The sequence below is a fragment of a genome, unplaced genomic scaffold, assembly GCF_019419815.1.
Source record: "Pyrus x bretschneideri cultivar Hongxiangsu unplaced genomic scaffold, Pyrus_bretschneideri_v1 Contig87, whole genome shotgun sequence".
Classification (NCBI taxonomy): Eukaryota; Viridiplantae; Streptophyta; class Magnoliopsida; order Rosales; family Rosaceae; genus Pyrus; species Pyrus x bretschneideri.
This window is the reverse complement of record NW_025999828.1, coordinates 390,515-408,496: the sequence shown is the minus strand read 5'-3', so window position 1 is coordinate 408,496 and position 17,982 is coordinate 390,515. Positions and strand designations below refer to the sequence as shown.

Genomic DNA, 17,982 nt, shown 5'->3' with positions numbered 1-17,982 from the left:
TTTATAATTTTCGAGTTTGTTGGCTTCCAATAATGCTTGAAGACTAGAAGTTCATCTGCTTGTAGATTTTCAGTAAACATGGCTTCCTCCAAACTTGTCATACTATTCCTCAAACCAGATACTTCCTTTTCTAAATCAATAATTCTCTTGTTCTTCTCTTTAATCTCTAGCTCTATCATATGTTTGGCCTTCTCCAAATCTTCAATAAGCTTTTCAACTGTAACCAAATTTTCTACAACTTCTGAGAAGAACAATATAAATGCAATTGTCAAGTCTTGCTCTAATGACGATGCCATTACTTGGAGATTTTTTACGTTCTCATATTTCTCATTTATAACCTTGAAAAGCCTGTCTTTCTCTAGTCCAATGGCTTTTTCTTCTCTCAATCCCCGTGATATCATTTTCGAGATTTTCTATGCAGCTATTAGTTTCCTTCGCATTTCTTATAATAAGGTTCTTAGTGTTTTGTGTGAAAAATTATACTCTTGTATGCTTATTCATAATGTAAAATTTCGGTACGTAATTATTCAAGAGTATAGAAGAATTAATATAATGAGCTCGAGAAGTTGGGAAGATCAATGGTTTTGTTATTGTGACATTACAATTGTGGAATCGGGGCAAAGAAGTTATTCTCTTTTTCCTAAGAGACAAGTTTATATATATATATATATATTAGGAATAATGGTGGGTGAGAAAATAATATTTCAATTTTTTAACTTTTCATGATGGGTGGAATTATAACGTAGGTGAGGAAATATGGCAATGGGGTGAGTCTAGCAGCTTTTTTTTTTCTTTTTTTTTTTTTTTTAAATATGGATTAATTGTGGGGCCCAAAACACATCTTCAACGATCCAAATCGTCTATTTTTCAAGTTGGACCTCATAGATCATCCTTACAAAATATTAGCCAAATCGAAAATATTTCAGACATCTAATTGAGTTCAAAGAAATTGATGAACACTTTATTCTACAAGAAACAATGAAATTTCATCACGATAATTAAATAGGCAAATGGGTTTCAGATTAAATTGAATATTTGCTAAAATGATCTATAAATCAAGATTTACAAAATAGACGTTCGAATCGTTGAAATTCGACGTGGAGTGAACATTACGACTAGTCCTTATTTTTACCCAAAAAGAGAATTTCTTTAGATAAAGGGTCCGTGAATTAGGTACCATCACATCGCATTTGGATCAAATAATTTGTTTTACACACTGAGATATGCGTTGAGACTTTGTAATTATGGAATTAAGGAATGTTGTAATCCGGACGCCACCAAAATATTTCTTTCTCTGCTAAATCGTCAAAATGGTCCCTGAGATTTGCATAACACATCATTTTGGTCCCTGAGATTTCAAAGCAATAAAAGTGGTCCCTGAGATTGTCCACCATCCATCATTTTGGTCATTCCGTTAAAAACTCAGTTAAGTGTCCCGGAGCTCTTGGTCGAAAGTTTGGGCAATTTTCAAAGTTTTGTAACTCAATCGTTTCTTAACCAAATTTGACTCATAATATATCAAAATGAAGATAGGAAAGTGGAAAATAAGATTATACCTATTTGGAAGCCCAATGGTTGCCAAAGATGGTTGGAAAATAGCCTCAAAGTTGACTCGTCTGAGGGAAAACTGGAAAACTAGGCGGAAACTGGGTAAACTTTAAACGTTCATAACATTTTCAATACTCAACAAAATCGAGTGATTCAAAAACAAAAATCATACTTCTCGACAAGACGAAGAGAATGGTGCCTTTTTTGACGGCTAACTCGCCGTGGTTTGGCTAGAAAATGACTTGAAAGTGGCTATCTTGGTCTCGAGTTAGCCGTCAAAAAAGGAACCATTCTCTTTGTCTCATCGAGAAGTATGATTTTTCGTTTTTGAATCACTTGATTTCATTGAGTATTGAAGAAGTTATGAATGTTTAAAGTTTACCCAGTTTCCGACGAGTTTTCCAGTTTTCCCTCAGACCAGTCAATTTAAGGCTATTTTATGGCCATCTCAGGCAACCATTGGGCTTCCAAATAGGTATAATCTTATTCTCCACTTTCCTGTCTTCATTTTGATATTATGGGTTGAATTTGGTTAAGAAACAATTGAGTTACAAAGCCTTGAATGCCCAAACTTCCAGCCAAGAGCTCCGGGACACTTAACGGAGTTTTTAACGGAAGGACAAAAATGATGGATGGTGGACAATCTCAGGGACCACTTCTATTGATTTGAAATCTCAGGAACCAAAGTGATGTGTTATACAAATCTCAGGACCATTTTGGCGATTTAGCCTTTCTTTCTCCTTTTGAAAGCCTAAACATAAAAGGGTACACTTTTATTTTCTCAATTTATAACTTCTTCTTCTATACATCCATATATATATATACACATGCCCTTTTGCAAATGGATTCCCATTTTTTGAAAAAAATGGGGATTAGGTGTGGGGCACACTCCACATCAAATTTCAACAATCCGAACCATCTATTTTGTAAGTGTAGATTCATAGATCATCCTTGCAAAAATTCAATTCAATCCGAAATCATTTGCCTATTTAATTTTCTAGATTAAATTTCATTGTTTTTTATATAACAAAGTATTCGGTCATTTCTTTGAACCCAATTAGATGTTTTAAATATTTCCGATTTGACTAATTAATATTTTGCAAGAATGATCTATGAAGTACAACTTGAAAAATAGACGGTTCGGATCATTAAAGTTCGATGTAGTGTGGACCCCATAATTAATCCCCATTTTTATAAAACAAAATTGGGTATCCCTTCCCTTAAAGGCTTCATATATATAGGATTGAATCAAAGGACAACAATTTTGACAAATATTTTTACACTTTTTATAAGCTCTTGGATTTATTTACATCTAACGCTTCTAATTAAAAGTTAAGATGACTACTAAATGATGTGGCAATGACATGGAAAGAAAAATAAATTTCAAATAAATATTTTGATAAAGGAATATTGTGAAGTTAAAATAGATCTAGCTTCCTTCCTGATCCCTTTGTTGTTTAAGTTTGCAACTCTCCAACAACAATAAAAAGGTCTGAAATATGACATTGACGAAATTCATCATTGTCTTTGATGCAGTGAATACTTCTTCATGGCTATATAATACTATTTTTTTGCCATGAAAATAAAAACAAGAAATTGAAACAAGAATGATGTCATTCCAAAAACTTCTTCCATCTGTATGAAAATATGATTTGCCTTCCTCATTCAATTACAATTTTCCTCATGAAATTTTAATTATCCAACCATCTTTGTTCACGTTTGCAGAGTTTACCACTATAGTTTTCCTCCCAATTTTAAATTTTTGCAACCATTAAATAGCAAACAATAAACTACTCAACATTGTACAGTTGATCACATCGTTGGAATTCAGGGAAATCTCCATAGTAGTAGACTTTGGATGCGAGTTCACAAGAGTCAAATAAGCTTCTAGGGTTTTTTACTTTATTAGCGAAATTCCTAGTTTTTAATCATTTTAAGTTTTACTCTTTATTTTTTATTTATTATATTAGTTAATAATCCACTTCATCAACTATATTATTTAATGACTAAAATTCATCACTCTTAATTAGGACCATTGGATGTTAAAAAATCTAAAGGCTCAAAAGAAATGAAAAAATATTTGTCAAAATGTTTGTCCCTTAATCCTATCCCTATATATATAAAGTCGGAGGGGCAAAAGTGTGAAATTTTCTAAGCAGGTGTATCCAATTGAGATTTTGATGAATTCTAATGGAATTATAGACTCCTATAGAGTCTATGAATTTTAATGAATTCATACAAAACTCCACACGAATTGCAATGGATTCATATATACCCCACTTGGATTTAAACTGAATTTTATACGATTTTGTTATGGAGTTTAATGGATATTAATGGAGCTTTAAAAGCATTTACATAAGATGCCAAAAGGATGGCAGAAAAGAAATGAAGATTTCTACAGTGATGAAGAGGAGTGTTGTTGGCAAGTAGAACATATATTGGGTGGTTATGGGATACCAAGATCAGGCAAGGAAATTTGAGACATCCCGATCCGGAATGTCCATTAGGACTCCAAATCGAGCTGTGATGGCCGACACTTGGAGGGTGACGAAGTCATAAAGTATAGTAATGTGGATAATCTAAATAAATTTAAACCTTAAAGTATCTAAAACCAAGAGTGCGTTGTGAGCCGGGATGAACTCATTTCTCACACGCAACGTCAAAGCATAAGTAAAGTACAGTAGTGTGGGTAAGGATCATACCCTCAGAGGTAGCACATATATTGAGATTTGCCAAGAATCCTCGTCGATACGAACTTTCAGCAGTTAAAACCTGGAGGGGCGCAAAAACATAAAACATGAGTGGGCAAAAACAAAGCTTTTGAAAATGCATTTCTCTTTCTAAATATATTAACCCCTTACCGTAAAACCCGTATAATTTTTCCAAAAAATAGCAATACATACATATTTAAAAATCTTGTTCAAAAACAGTGTAAATCAAAGTATATGCCATGTCAAGTATCTCAGCGGTAAATATGTAAGTCAGGTGATATAAATCAATGAAAAAATGATATGCCAGCCGGAGTCACCTAATGTGACCTATACGACTCTAAACCTGCACACGAATCGGAACCACCTAATGTGGTTTGTACGACAGGCTGGGTGTAAATAAGTACGCTCAACTGCTATGATCATGTGAAGACTGTGCGACGAATCGCAGGTCACCTACGAGTCGGAACCACCTAATGTGGTCTGTACGATAGGCTGGCACCTGCCTTGGATCCAAGGTGAGCATGCAGTGTGGGAGGTGAATGATCACTTGAAGGCTAGGCCCTGGCCTCGGGCGAAGCACTAACACCAGGGTACAGGATAATAAGCTCTACGTGCATAAACTCATAACCAACTACCATGCAACCATACCATCAATATGTACTCACTTGAACTTACCTGGGCCTCTGCAGCATCATGCAATATTATGCAAGCTATATTAATGCATATGCTAAAACATAAAGCAAATATGACATGACATTTTAAACGAAATTCCATTTAAAACAGTTTCTGGGAAACGTATGTATATATATATATACATATATAACCAAAAGCCCACTCACTTGAGGTCCACGCTACACTCCTTAGCACTTATCGAGATGTCTCGAATGATCAACGCCTAGAACAATTATCAAACTACATTTTAGAATTCTTATCGATAGAATACATAATTTACATAAAACACATCCCTTCATAAATTAATCCGGAAGGTCTGCATCATGGATTTTTGATCCGTTACTTCCAAAGGTCCACATTATGCTTCTAGAACAACATCCTAAAGTTCCATTACGATCCAACGGTTGGATATTCGCCAATTGCTAAACCCAAGTGGCGGTTAACATTTTATTTTACGAACTTACAAATCCAATTCAGGAAGATCCGTACTACAGATTCTTGATCCATAAGTTCCTATAGTCCTCTAATATTACGTACTATAATGTATTAAAGTTTGGTGACAATCCAACGGTCAGATTGTCAATTCATATAATGACCTATTAACGTATCGTAGAGAATTTAGGTTCTAACAATCAACCTACGTCATACACTTATCAGAACTGAACTCAAGGCATCTAATATATCCTGAAAATGGCATCAACGGCCCCCTGGCCATGCCCCATCGCACGCATCACTGCCGGTGGCGGTCGGCCGTCCCGACTCGCTGGAAAATTCAACTATTTCTAAAAGTTCTCAAACTTCACAGAAATGAAGATCTCAGTGAGTGGAGCAATTTCATACCTATGAGGAGTGTTTTTGATTCGTTAGAACCCCGTCAAAACCCTAGAATTTGGGTGTTCTTGATTCGTTCTCAAATCAACTCCGACGCTCCAACCATTCATTGGGATTTGATACTAACTTCTTGAGGAGTGTTTTGGTGGTGGTAATTGAAGGAAAACGTTTCAAGATTGGTGGATCTTGGGCAATGGCTTCCACGGCACCCATAGGTATTTCTTCGTGAATCTCACCCAATCCGTGTCAATTCTAGCTAGAAATGGATGTTGGGGTGTGGTGATGAGGTTTGGTGGTGGTGAATGGGTGAAAATTGCTTGAAAATTGGATGAGTATCGCCGGAAAATTCCACCTGTTCGAAACCAGGTTGTCATAGGTATACGGGTCAAATTGGTTGGGTGCTCTGCACCTCCTTCCGTTCCCCTCCTTTCTTTCTTCTTTGATTGGTCACCCTCTCATCTATCATTTTTTGATTAGTCCGATTCCTCCCTCATTTCTCTCCTTTATACTCCATCTCCACCGCCCATCATTTCTGTCTTTAAATCTGGGCCACACACGTGGCTTTCCAAATTAAGCTAAAAAATCTAGAGCTTTCTAGAAATAATTAATTTACTAAAATGCCCCCAACTTTAAACGATAATATCTCCTTCATTATAACTCCAAATTGCATTCTGTTTGCGCCCACGCGTCCGTAGCGACGAGTACTACCAGTATATGCCAAGAAAACAAACCTTACATGATGTGACAAGATGGTCAACAAAAGTCAACGTCTTTGCCTCAAAGGGCATTTCCGTAAATTCACATTTAAAATTATAAAAATCATAATTTTTAGGGACGGTCGCTACAAAATTGATGATTAGCCTTTGATTGAATTGAATTGAGATTTAGAGTTCTTTAAACCAAATAATAAACAAAATTGGCCATGAGGGGAAGATAAGAAAATTATCGATTACTGGTTGTCTTCCTTGAAGTGAAATGAGATAAAGACTTGGCTATACATAGAAGATAGAAAAATTGAAAGAAAAAAAAAAAAGTTTGAAGATTTCTGGGTGTGTTACCTTCACCTGCTTGCTCATATTTTGTAGAGGGAGAAATCATGATGAAATCTTAGGGGTAGAGGCATGATTTATGAGGGCTTTTGGTATTTATAATTTTCACTCTAGAATCCACTAAAATCCTCCAACTCCTAAATTTTGAATACAACTAGATTATGGAACATTTAAAAAACTGGAAATTGAATACCACTAGATTTTGACAGACTCTCTAAAAATCAAGATTGAATATAGAGTTTGACATATTCATTTATAATCTTAATTGAATAACCTAGATTTCTAAATTCTTTTAAAACCCATCAAAATCTCAATTGGATACACTCCCCTAAAACTAAAAAAATACCCTTAATTAACTACAAAGCTAATGTAAGCCATGTTATCTGTTTTATTACCTTTTTAGGAAGTTTTAATGAATAGGGTTTCTTTAAACTTTTTATTAATAAAAAATAACTTAATAACTTTATTTCATGAAAATGGTTTGAACTTTAATGAAAATGACAAAACTTTAACATAATAAGGAAAAAAAACCTGACGCATGGGACCCGCATGTCCCTGCCCCTCTTTCTTCCCCACCTTTCCTCACCGTAACTACAAAGCTAATGTTATCTTATAACTGAATATAAGCCACGTTACCTGTTTTAGTACCCTTTTTTTTAAGGAGTTTAATGAAAAGGGTTTCTTTAAACCATTTTTTAACAAAAAATAACTTAATAACTTTATTTAATGAAAAAGACTGGAACTTTAATGAAAATGAAAAAAAAAAAAAAAAAAAAAGAGGGATAAAAAAAACCTGACATGCAAGATTTGCATGTCCCCACCCCTCTCTCTTCATTCATCATTATCTTCTCTTGCACCGGAACACCAACATCTCTCTCCTCTCTCTTTCTCATGTCACTCCTTCCGTCCCTCGCTTTTTTGTTTTTTTTTTTTGTTATGTATAAAATTGAATACTTAATCATAATTTTCAAGACATAATAATATGAATTATTTATCATTTTTTATCAACAAATTTTTAATAAAAAAATATTTTTTTCTTCAAAATAATAAATTTCTAGAAAATAGTCGTCACTATTTAAAGAAACAGTAGTCACCATTTATAGACAATGACATTATTTATACAAATAGTTCACTTTTTTTAGAAATAGTAATCCCGATTTTTTAGAAATAGTAGTCACGATTTCTTGAAGTAACATTGCATCTAGCAGTGATCACGATTTCTAGAATTGACACTATATCTGTGAAAATAAGTTATGAAATTATATATATATATATATATATATTTTTTTTTTAATTAACAAACAATTAAGTGTTTTTCATGAAAAAGGAAAGAGAGGGAGAGAAGTGGATAGGGATACTTGATCAAGTACGAAATCAACCAAGTCTCCTATATTATTGGAGATTCCAACAATTTAGGGATTTGGTGTGGACTGCAAGTAATTAAGCTTCTAAGAGGATGCAATATCTACTCTCATATATCCTCTGAGACTCTCCTAGTTAACATATATTTTCTATCCATCTCTCTCGACGACTATAACACCATTCTGGGGTTTATCACTGGTTATGCAATTATCGCATACTTTATTTTCTTGCCTACTGCTTGAGTCTCATAATTTGCATACTAACTTGACCATTAGAGTGACTTTGACAGCACCCTACGGGTGCCAAGGTTACTTTACGGTTATCTTCTGTTTTACAGATAGTCAAGTTTGTGCATACTTTCTCTCCACAATGATGCGCAAATCTAGTTTTAATATGTATTTTATGCGAATTTACTACGTATGCGTTGAACTATAATTTGCAAAAAGGAAAATAACTCATCAAATCACACAGAATATATTCACCGTCCAACTTCCAACTGACCAAACTTTACAGGATCTGATCCATCTGGCTTATCCATCATATCTATTGATTGTATCCAATCAAAGCAACAACAATTCATGCTTATTCTGCTTAACAGTGCTCTCTCTCTCTCTCTCTCTGATACCAAAACGGTACCATACTCTCTGTCAACTATCATACGTGAATTATGAGTAGTTGTGAGATGATCAGATAACGCTTCACAAATGTACGCATGTGTCAACATCTGAAATAGTTGATGCCTACTTATGTAATAGGCAACAACACAAAAAACTGGGCATTAATTGAAAGCACCATTTCTTGGAGGCAGATTGTCTGCCCTCCTGTTTAGATGCCCTTTCCATCCCCTCCTATTTGTGCGATCACGGTTAAGCCACGTCAACATTTTATATTCTTATTGTTTTTTGTCTTATTATCTCTATAAAAAAAAAAATCAATATAAAATATTGACGTGGCTTAACCGTGACCGCAAAAAATAGGAGAAGATGGAAAGGGCACCCAAACAAGAGGGCAGACAATTTGCCTCCCCATTTCTTCGCCTTACCTTCTTTTGGAGAAACATTTCAATATGCCATAAACACGACCTGATATGTCAAATGTCATAATACAATTAATTGAATTCTTTTTTCAAGTTTCGAGCCAATTATATTATTACACATGTTGTACCAGACCGTGTTCACAACACATCGAATAATCTTTCCTCTTGCCCTTATTTTATTGCCTCCACCACATTCACTCACCCACCATGACCACTTAAATTTTAACTTTTTCCCTAAAAGATGGTACAAAAGTAAAAATAGTAGATAATTACATTTTTATACATTGAGGTGTTTACATTAGAAGAGGAAAAAAAAACTTAATATCAAACCCGTCATCTAAAAAAATTCAAACTAAGGAGTTCTCATTTATATATAAAGAAAAATATTACTAAACAATACTACTAAATAACAATAGTCACCAATTTTTGTCAACATAAAAAAAAAAAAAAAAATGTAACAAGTAGCAAATAATTTCTGCACATTACTTTTGCATAGACTGAATTTATTTTTGCCCTTAATTCTTTTGTTCAAACTTAGAAAGTGAGAGAATAATTACGATATTTTAAATTACTTTGATTAACACAAATTGCAAAACCGAATCTGATAACATGAACTGTGTGTCATCAACATCAAAATGATCACATATTAACATAGAAATTAGGGTAAATTACATTACACTTTACCATCTTAGGTTTGAAATCTATTACAATTTCATACAACATCTTCAAAACATTTCACTTTTATACCTCACGTACTATTTTATTTCAATAGAATACATCCATTACATTTTCCATCTATTGATCTGTTAAGAGCTGACGTGGAGACCACATTTGTGCCATGTGGCTGCCAAATTTGTGCCATGTGGCAAATTTTTTTTATTCATTTAAAATATTATAATAATTTACCCTAAAAAAATTTTAAAAAAATGAAAACCAAATTGAAACCCACCTTCCCACCTAGAAACCTACACCTCCCCCCTTCCCCAACCCCCCCCCCCCCCCGACCCACCTCCCTCTCCTCCCATCACCACCGCAGCCCTTCCCCATCACCATCGCAGCCCCTAGACCACTCCTCCCTCTTCACCTTCCTGACCCACCTTCTCCCTCCTCCACTCTCTCCATCTCCCCTTCCTTGGCCAAGCCCCACCGCCGAAGACGACGCCAAACCGGAACCCAAATCCTTCTATCCGAACCATTTATGGAGCCCCACTTCCAACTCCTTCCCTTCCCTTAGCCCCCTCCCCCCACCGCCACTCAACCCCTCACCTCCCTTTCCTTCACTATCTCTGACATCTCTCTCTCTCTCTTGTTATTTTGCATTTACTTGCAATTTTTTCATTGTTTTTTTTGTGATTCTTTCTGATTTGGTTGGTGGGTTGGTGGGTTTGTTTCAGATTTGATGTGAAGGGGTTTGCGAGTCCCGATTGGGCTTGAACAAGTAGTGAAGATAGTGGGTCTCTGGGGAAAGAGAAGGGAGGATGGTCGGAGTGGGCCCTGATTACGACAACTAGGTGGAGGAGTGTGAGAAGGAAAGGGTTGGACATGGTGGTGGTGAAGAGCATCGGAGGTGGAGGGGTTTGGGCTCGGTGAAAGTGAGGAAGGGAAGGAGAAGATGGGTTTTTGGGTTTTCCAAGTTTGTTTGGTTTTTTTTTTTTTTTTTAAATTTAAATAGGGTAAATATTATTATATTTTAAATGCATAAAAAATTAATTTTTTTGCCATGTAGCACAATTTTGACAACTACGTTAAAACAAATGTAGATCTCATATTTGCCACATCATCATTTAACGATTTACCTAACAGATTTTCTAACGAATGCATAAAATTGAAATAAAATGATAAATAAATGTATAAAATTGAAATGTTTTACAAATGTTGTAAGGAATTGAAATTCATCCCAAACCTAAGAATGTAAAATGTAATTTACCCCAAAAATTAAATTCACAAAACAACTAAAATATATAACTCCAAAAAGGGTCAATTTCTCCAACACTATTTAGCTTTTCACAATCCATGTCGAGCCAGACTCATTTTCTGGATTTAAAACCAGGGGTGGACCCGAGTCAATACCCGAACCACCAGCCTTGCCTTGTGCTAAGAACGCACTCCCCAAACACGTGTGCAAGTCATCACACGTGCGTGCAAGTTTCATGTATCCTTATCACCATGCAAGGACTCTCCAGTGCGGTTCGTTCTTGACTCAATACCCCCACCACATTCACTCATCATGCACCGCCGCCTAATATAACTTACACCGCCACCGCCACCGCCACCAGCACATGCACAACCACATTAATAAAAGTCTCCTAACAAAAACACAAAAGCTACAGGGTGAGGTTGGATCACGTGATGCCCACGTGACCCCACACAGGATATACGATCGGATAGATGATCAGCTCTCACAATGGAGGGCGGCCTTGATCTTCTGGACGGTACAGGATATGAGGTGGTTCACCGTCTCCACCGACTCCACGGTCAGCTTGGCCGTCGGCAGGCTGTTCACCAGGATCTGAAACGTCATCGTCAGGAGGGACCCGCTCACTCTATGGACACCGTCGTCAACGCCACCGCCACTGTTGCCGCTGCCGTGACTGCCACCTTTGCCAAACATGGGCCCGCGCGAGCCCGGGCCATCAGGGACAATTGCGAACCCGGATGGCAGGAGCGCCACATAGGCGGAGTCCCCGCCGTTCATAACCACGTGCATGGCCGGAATGTCAACAGGCGCGTACACAACAAGAGACCCTGCCGCGTCTATGCATGTCTCTTGTAGGATCAGCATGCTACCTTGGTTTGCGTTTGCCTGTACCATCACAAACACAATACCCTCAGTATCCCATTATTTTACACGTATGCCACTTTATGATTTAAGAGTCAAACCCTGACCTCACTAGCCGTACTTTTTTACTTTTTATTTATTTATTTTTTTTCAAATTAAATAAAATTAAATAAATAAATGGTAAAAGGTGAGGTCAGAAAGTAACGACACAAGAAGTTGACAATCCCCGTCCTTGAATTTTGACTTTTTTTGGATACTACCGAAACAAACACCGTCTCCATTGTCTGCTCTCTGCCACCCCAAAACGTCCCTATACATACTGCCAAATTCCAACCTTGTCCTTTCCACATTCACCTTTTTACACCCCCACCCATAAACACATTGCCTCACTCACCCCTTCCCCAGCAAGGACACATTCGTCATTATAAATAACAAAGAGTAATGCTACAGTTACCATCTAGTTGTACTATCATTTATACTCACCATCTTATGTAGGTCTTATCACTATTAGAAATATAGTACAAGTAATAGTATAACTAGACGGTAAAAATAACATTTTTGAAAAATAAATAATTCGATTTTGTAGAGAAAATGAAACGTACTCTGGCGCGCAGGAGGGAGACGCAGTTGCCGGGGTCCTGGCCCTTGGCGATGTGGGCCATCTCCTGCATAGGCCCACCGTTGGAGAGTATGTCCCACTCGCTCCTTAGTCGCTCATCGCGCAAGAAATCAAATAGCCTCTGTGGGGAGACTGGCAGCCAGACCGAAGTGGCAGCGCTGAGCACGACACCGGGCGGCTCACCAGGGTCGTCTAGGCTTTCCCGAGTCATGACCCTGACGTCCTCGTCGACATTCCCGGCGTTCAGCTTGGTCCATTTGTGCACCGTCGACGCACACACCCCGGCACAGAAGTTGTCCGTCATCCGATGCGCCAGCTTCAGCATGCTCCTCCTTCCGCTGGCAGTGATAGCTATTACAAAAAATACACAACTAATTATATCAACAAACATTATCCACATTAATCAATTCATTAAAAATGTTAGATTGATAAATTACCAGTGTGGTCGCGGGAGGGGACCGAGGAGGACATGAGAATGGCCTGGCACTCGGATTGGCGTTGAAGGGTGGCAACCCACCGTTGGGCGCCGAAGCCCATGCCGGAACTTAACAAGGGTCGGTATAGGTGGTGGACTTGGCTCTCATCGTACTCTGCATGCTCAACCCATGTAACCTGCAACATTATATTATAAATCACATTAGTAATTATCTTAATTACCTTGATTATTAGTAATTATCTTAATTAGCTTAACATAATCACAATATTAATGTGGTAAATATTTGCAGAGTTAGAAAACTTGAACCCGCAAGTGGCCCTCTACCATAGTGGTGAAGAAAATTGATGCCCTTGCACCATGGTGTGGGTTTGAACCCCGTCGACTTCCTAATCTAACATCTTATCTAACAAATCTATCGTTTGACATAAAAAAACTTGAACCCAACCCACCTAACAAAAACCAAAATGTGGCAAATTTAATTACAAAGCAATAATAGTTTATGGCTAAGGTAGGCCGACGCCAGCTATCAAAATTCAAGTTGTTTCCAATATGGTTAGTAGTTGCAGCATTGTGGGGTCAGTGACACATGACACATACATAGCAGTTTTCTCTGATGTGGAAGAAATCATGCAGGATAGTTGCGGAATGTGAGAAAATACAAATACAGCAAGTCGACCAAATAATAATAACAATAGTCAGAGACATGGAATCAATCACACGGCCATCGAGCAAAAAGTGAGTTAAAATATTTGGGCGAAGATATAGTTGCGCAACATTTAAAGGAAGAGAGGGTGACATCGAGATTTGTAAATGACGTTGTTGTCTATAATACAAATATGTATATTATAAATTGCATATATGTGTGCGTGTGTGTGTGTGTGACAACTATACACAGAACCATAGAGAGGAGTGTGGGGAGAGGGAAAAGGAGCCATGTAGAAACAAAAGAAAGGCAGTCTTGGGAGTTTCAATAGGAAGTCTTGGATTAAGAAAGGGCTGGAATACAAGGCCAAATGACAAGCATCAAAGATTGGAATAGAAACATCAAATGGATAATTAATTTGACCTGATTTGAGGATTGCAAGGCAGTTCTTTTTAAAAAACATGGACCAGCTACTGGTTTCACCACGGCAATCCATTTTATGGTGACCGTGAAAACTTACAGAGGTATTTTAGCCTCCTCCTGGTCACCATCGTGTAATTCACTAACATCAAAATTCGAACCAAGACATGCCATGTAAAATACAAGCTTGAAATTCGTCTCCAACCACTGAGCCACCCCGCGATGGTTGATTGCAAGGCAATTGGGGTTATTGAGGATTATATGAAATTAATGTGTTCAAAAATTTGGTAATGGAGGCTTCTCATGAATAAAAAATTGGGGGCTCAAATCCTAGGGAGTGTAATAAATAAATTAATAATAATATTTTAGGGTTGATTAAAAAATGGGATCGGAATTGTTTAAAATTATTAGAATAAGATTTGAGACCAGATGATAAGATTTTGAGGAAGGTTCCGATTCTTGGAGAGGGCATTAATTATTAGGTTGGTGAAAAAAAAAACCATCAAAGAAACTGAGACAGTGTGGTGATCTAGTGAGTAATCACTAGACAAAGAAAGTTCTTTGATGCATGAGCTTTTCTTAATTAATTAAATTAATTAAGTGGTGGCTTTGGAGAACGAAGAAAATTGCATGATATTTGACATAAATAACTAAGCCACAATGTTGCAGTTACTTCAACAGACTCATTAAAGAGCAAAGGGGAAGAACACAACCACTTGGGAAAAGCACAATAAATTTGAACCAAACAAATAAGAACCATGTAATGTAACTGAAACTGTGTACTTGAGTTGTGCCGCGGTTAATCATCCATGCCCGCATCACGAGGGCATGGATGATTTTTGCGTGATTTCTGACCGCTAAATTGCATGTTTAGGCTAGTAAGTTTGATTTCTATTTTATTAGAAGAGAAAGTACATTAATTTAATAGACTGATAAGGACATTAGTACTAATTTTACCTTAGAGTACCCATTGGGCATGTCTTGCACAACACAGCCAGAAGGGAGCCTCCTACAGTTCATAAATGTCGGTACCCCGGAGGTGTCACGGATGGCGTCAACCGACACGTCAACCACAGCCCACACGCCCTCTGCGTGCTGCTTGCAGAAACGGAGGAAATTGACCTCACGAACCGGAACCAAAGGCGATAGGATTTGCAGTTCAGCGTGCATCTGAAATGTGAATAATTCAGATAAATTTTTTATTTTTTTTCTTTAGGACCGACTGACAATAAAGTACTTACGAGTTGAAGTGCACCATTTCTAGTTCCTCCCATGCCACTGGAAATCACATCAGTGGTTGAGGTTCTTGCAATCACACCAGGAAACATCTCCAACCATCGATTCTGTGAAAGAACAAATCAAACAAAACGAGAATTAAGTTTGAACATAAAGTAAGCAAAAAATTAAACAAGCATCGGAAGCACCAACAAGTACCAAATCAGAAAAGCATCTTCATTCATTGCTACAACACTTTCAACACAAAGTGTTTGGATTATTACCGAATCCATCAAAGTTTCAACAAGAATTAAGCTGTTGATGATGACCATTCCAGACTCCCTAGAAGCCTCGGAGACGAAACCATTCGGTTTCAATCCAATGCAAGGAGTGAAATTTCTCATGTATTCCTCATGGTTCAAAACCTCCCTTGCACCTTCTAAGCTCCTAAGCCAAAGGGGCTCATCCGTCTGAGCCATCTTAACCAATTCATCCATGGCAGCCAAGGCAAGCTCTAGAAAGATTGATCTCTCCATCGACCGGTCTAGCCCCGTCACACTAGGCCTGCCATGAGACACAACTGACATAGCACTCCCAATCCCACCTCCAAAATCATTTCCCATGGACATCGATGTAGCCACATTGCTCATCCCACCAAACCCATTGCTCCCAACTCCGAGCTCCAAAGTGGAGCTCGGGAGCGGAGGCCCCATGGATGCAGCCAGGGATGAAATGGGTCGGCCTAGAAACTTTCCGGCGAGTGCACAAACTCGGTCCAAATCATCCTTCAATCGAGCATTTTCGATCCTGAGGTGCTGCTCTTCTAGTGATATATCTCCAATAATCGCCGGACCACCACAGTTTGAGCAAATTGGGTTCCTCATAGCCTCACGAATCGACATGTTCTCCGCTCGGAGCTTATCGTTCTCTTGCCTCAGCAACGAGTTCTCGTGGCGTTCCAGTTGCGTCTAGAAAGTCCAGCACAATCAAAACTCCATCAACATCAAAGCAAAATATAAATAAAAAAATGAGACTGAAAGCGATAAAACAATAAAAAATAAAAAAAAAGGGGGAAAAGGAGATGTATATATTTTACCTTCATTTGGGTTCGGCGATTTTGGAACCAGAATTTGACTTGTCTAGTCTCCAAGTTAAGCCTTCTGCTCAGCTCTAATCTTTGCTTCTCATCAGGATGAGGGCACTCTTTGAACAGCCTAAAAACCCACCAAAAACCGAACAGATAATAAAAAATAATTAAACAAGAACTCAAAAAGTTAATCAGTTTATGCAACAACAATAAATAAATAAATACGAAAAAAAATGGGGGTTTTATTATCATACGCTTCAAGTTCTTGGATTTGCTGAGGGGTGTGTCGGTGGTAACGCTTCTTCTTACGAGGGTGGTGGTTGTCAGCGGCATCTTGATCGTCCCCAGAAGCACCATCCATGTTGTCACTCCCAGATCTGCTCTCGTGCTCTTCCTCTCTGCTCCTTCTCCCGCCGTTGTTTGCCTCATAATTCTCAGCCACTCTCGTCACATCTCCTTGCCCATCCACATTTGTCTGCTGATAATATATAACCAAAAAATAAAATAAATACACAATCAGAACCAAAAAATAACAAAAACCCAGATCAGATTTCAGGCCATTTCATCAGAAACAAAGAAAAATCGATCAAAAAAAATGAAAAAATGAGAGATGTTTACTAGGGCAAGTGAGAGTCCCGGAGAGTTGAACATGGATTTAGTGAGAGACTGAGTGACAAGGCGTGGCTGAGCGATTGCACTGGAGGGCATGTTGTTGCTGTTGTTTGTGTACGGAATGTCAGCCACGATTCTTGCACCGACACCACTGCCGGCACTGTTGTCCAGAAAACCCCCAAAACTCATCAAAAAATAAAAAAATAAAAACCCCAGACTCTTTTTTCTTTTGTTCTTCAACCCTATCAAACCAAACTCCTGTCGTCTCTCACTCCAGATTTTGCTCCTATTTCTTAACAAATTTACAGCCACTTAATTTGCTCTCTCTCTCAAAAATATTTGGACGGAAAATAAATTGGAAGAAAAAGGAAAGCACAGAGAGGCAAAGGAGACAAACGTTTCAGGGATAACCCAAGTGTCTCCAACTCCCTCTCTTGCACAGTTTGGGGAGGGTTTGGTTTTGGAGAGAAAGAAAGAGAAAGAAGGCAAGCAAGCCCTTTTTGGGTATCTCCAGCTGCTTAGCTCTTCATTCTCTATCCCTCTCTCAAACTTTCTCTCTCTAAAAACTCACGAAAACAGCTAAGCACCAGAAGGGGGCCTCAAATGACTGCTGTTTGGTTTGGAGGAAAACTAAATGGGGGAACCCTAGTTTTTTAGGTGAGAGTGTTTATCGCTGCTTCCACTGCATGCTTGACTATTCCAAAAGGGCCTGAGAAAATTTAAAAAAAAATGAGAGAAAGGAAAGGAAAAGGCTTAATTTTTTTCCAAGATTTGTTGCAGAGAGAGAAAGGAAAAGCAAAAAAAAAAAAAGAAAAAAGCAAGAGAGAGAAGACGAAGAGAGAGAGAGAGAGAGCGAGAGGTGAAGATAAAACGCACCATGTGGACACTTCGAAGCCTTACAAACACAAAGCTCCAAAAAGGCCGGTTGACTCTCTCACTCTCTCTGAAAGTCTGTGAAAAAA

General features: G+C 37.9%; 1 protein-coding gene across 2 annotated transcripts; it reads right to left on the bottom strand.

The window, feature by feature from the left end:
• Positions 1-11,045: 11,045 nt before the first annotated feature.
• On the bottom strand, positions 11,046-17,472 carry LOC103932721 (homeobox-leucine zipper protein ANTHOCYANINLESS 2). 2 transcript variants are annotated; one of them, XM_048576242.1, is made up of 9 exons: positions 17,027-17,472; positions 16,663-16,886; positions 16,418-16,535; positions 15,606-16,289; positions 15,348-15,449; positions 15,064-15,276; positions 13,045-13,219; positions 12,591-12,958; positions 11,046-12,012 (listed from the first exon to the last, which is right to left on the bottom strand). In XM_048576242.1, exons 1-9 carry the CDS (start codon positions 17,207-17,209, stop codon positions 11,602-11,604), a joined length of 2,478 nt encoding a protein of 825 aa, XP_048432199.1. In that variant the 5' UTR covers positions 17,210-17,472; the 3' UTR covers positions 11,046-11,601. The 2 variants fall into 2 exon arrangements, with proteins under 2 accessions (XP_048432199.1, XP_048432200.1); XM_048576243.1 differs by having other exon boundaries at positions 16,663-16,883.
• Positions 17,473-17,982: the final 510 nt, after the last annotated feature.

Bases quoted from the DNA above. Each gene is read 5' to 3' on its own strand.
- LOC103932721 (XM_048576242.1), bottom strand. From the start codon at position 17,209: ATGAGTTTTGGGGGTTTTCTGGACAACAGTGCCGGCAGTGGTGTCGGT. The intron at 16,887-17,026 runs GTAAACATCTCT...ATATATTATCAG, and splicing joins CGGGACTCTCACTTGCCCTA to CAGACAAATGTGGATGGGCA. The intron at 12,959-13,044 runs GTAATTTATCAA...TTTTTGTAATAG, and splicing joins CCCCTCCCGCGACCACACTG to CTATCACTGCCAGCGGAAGG.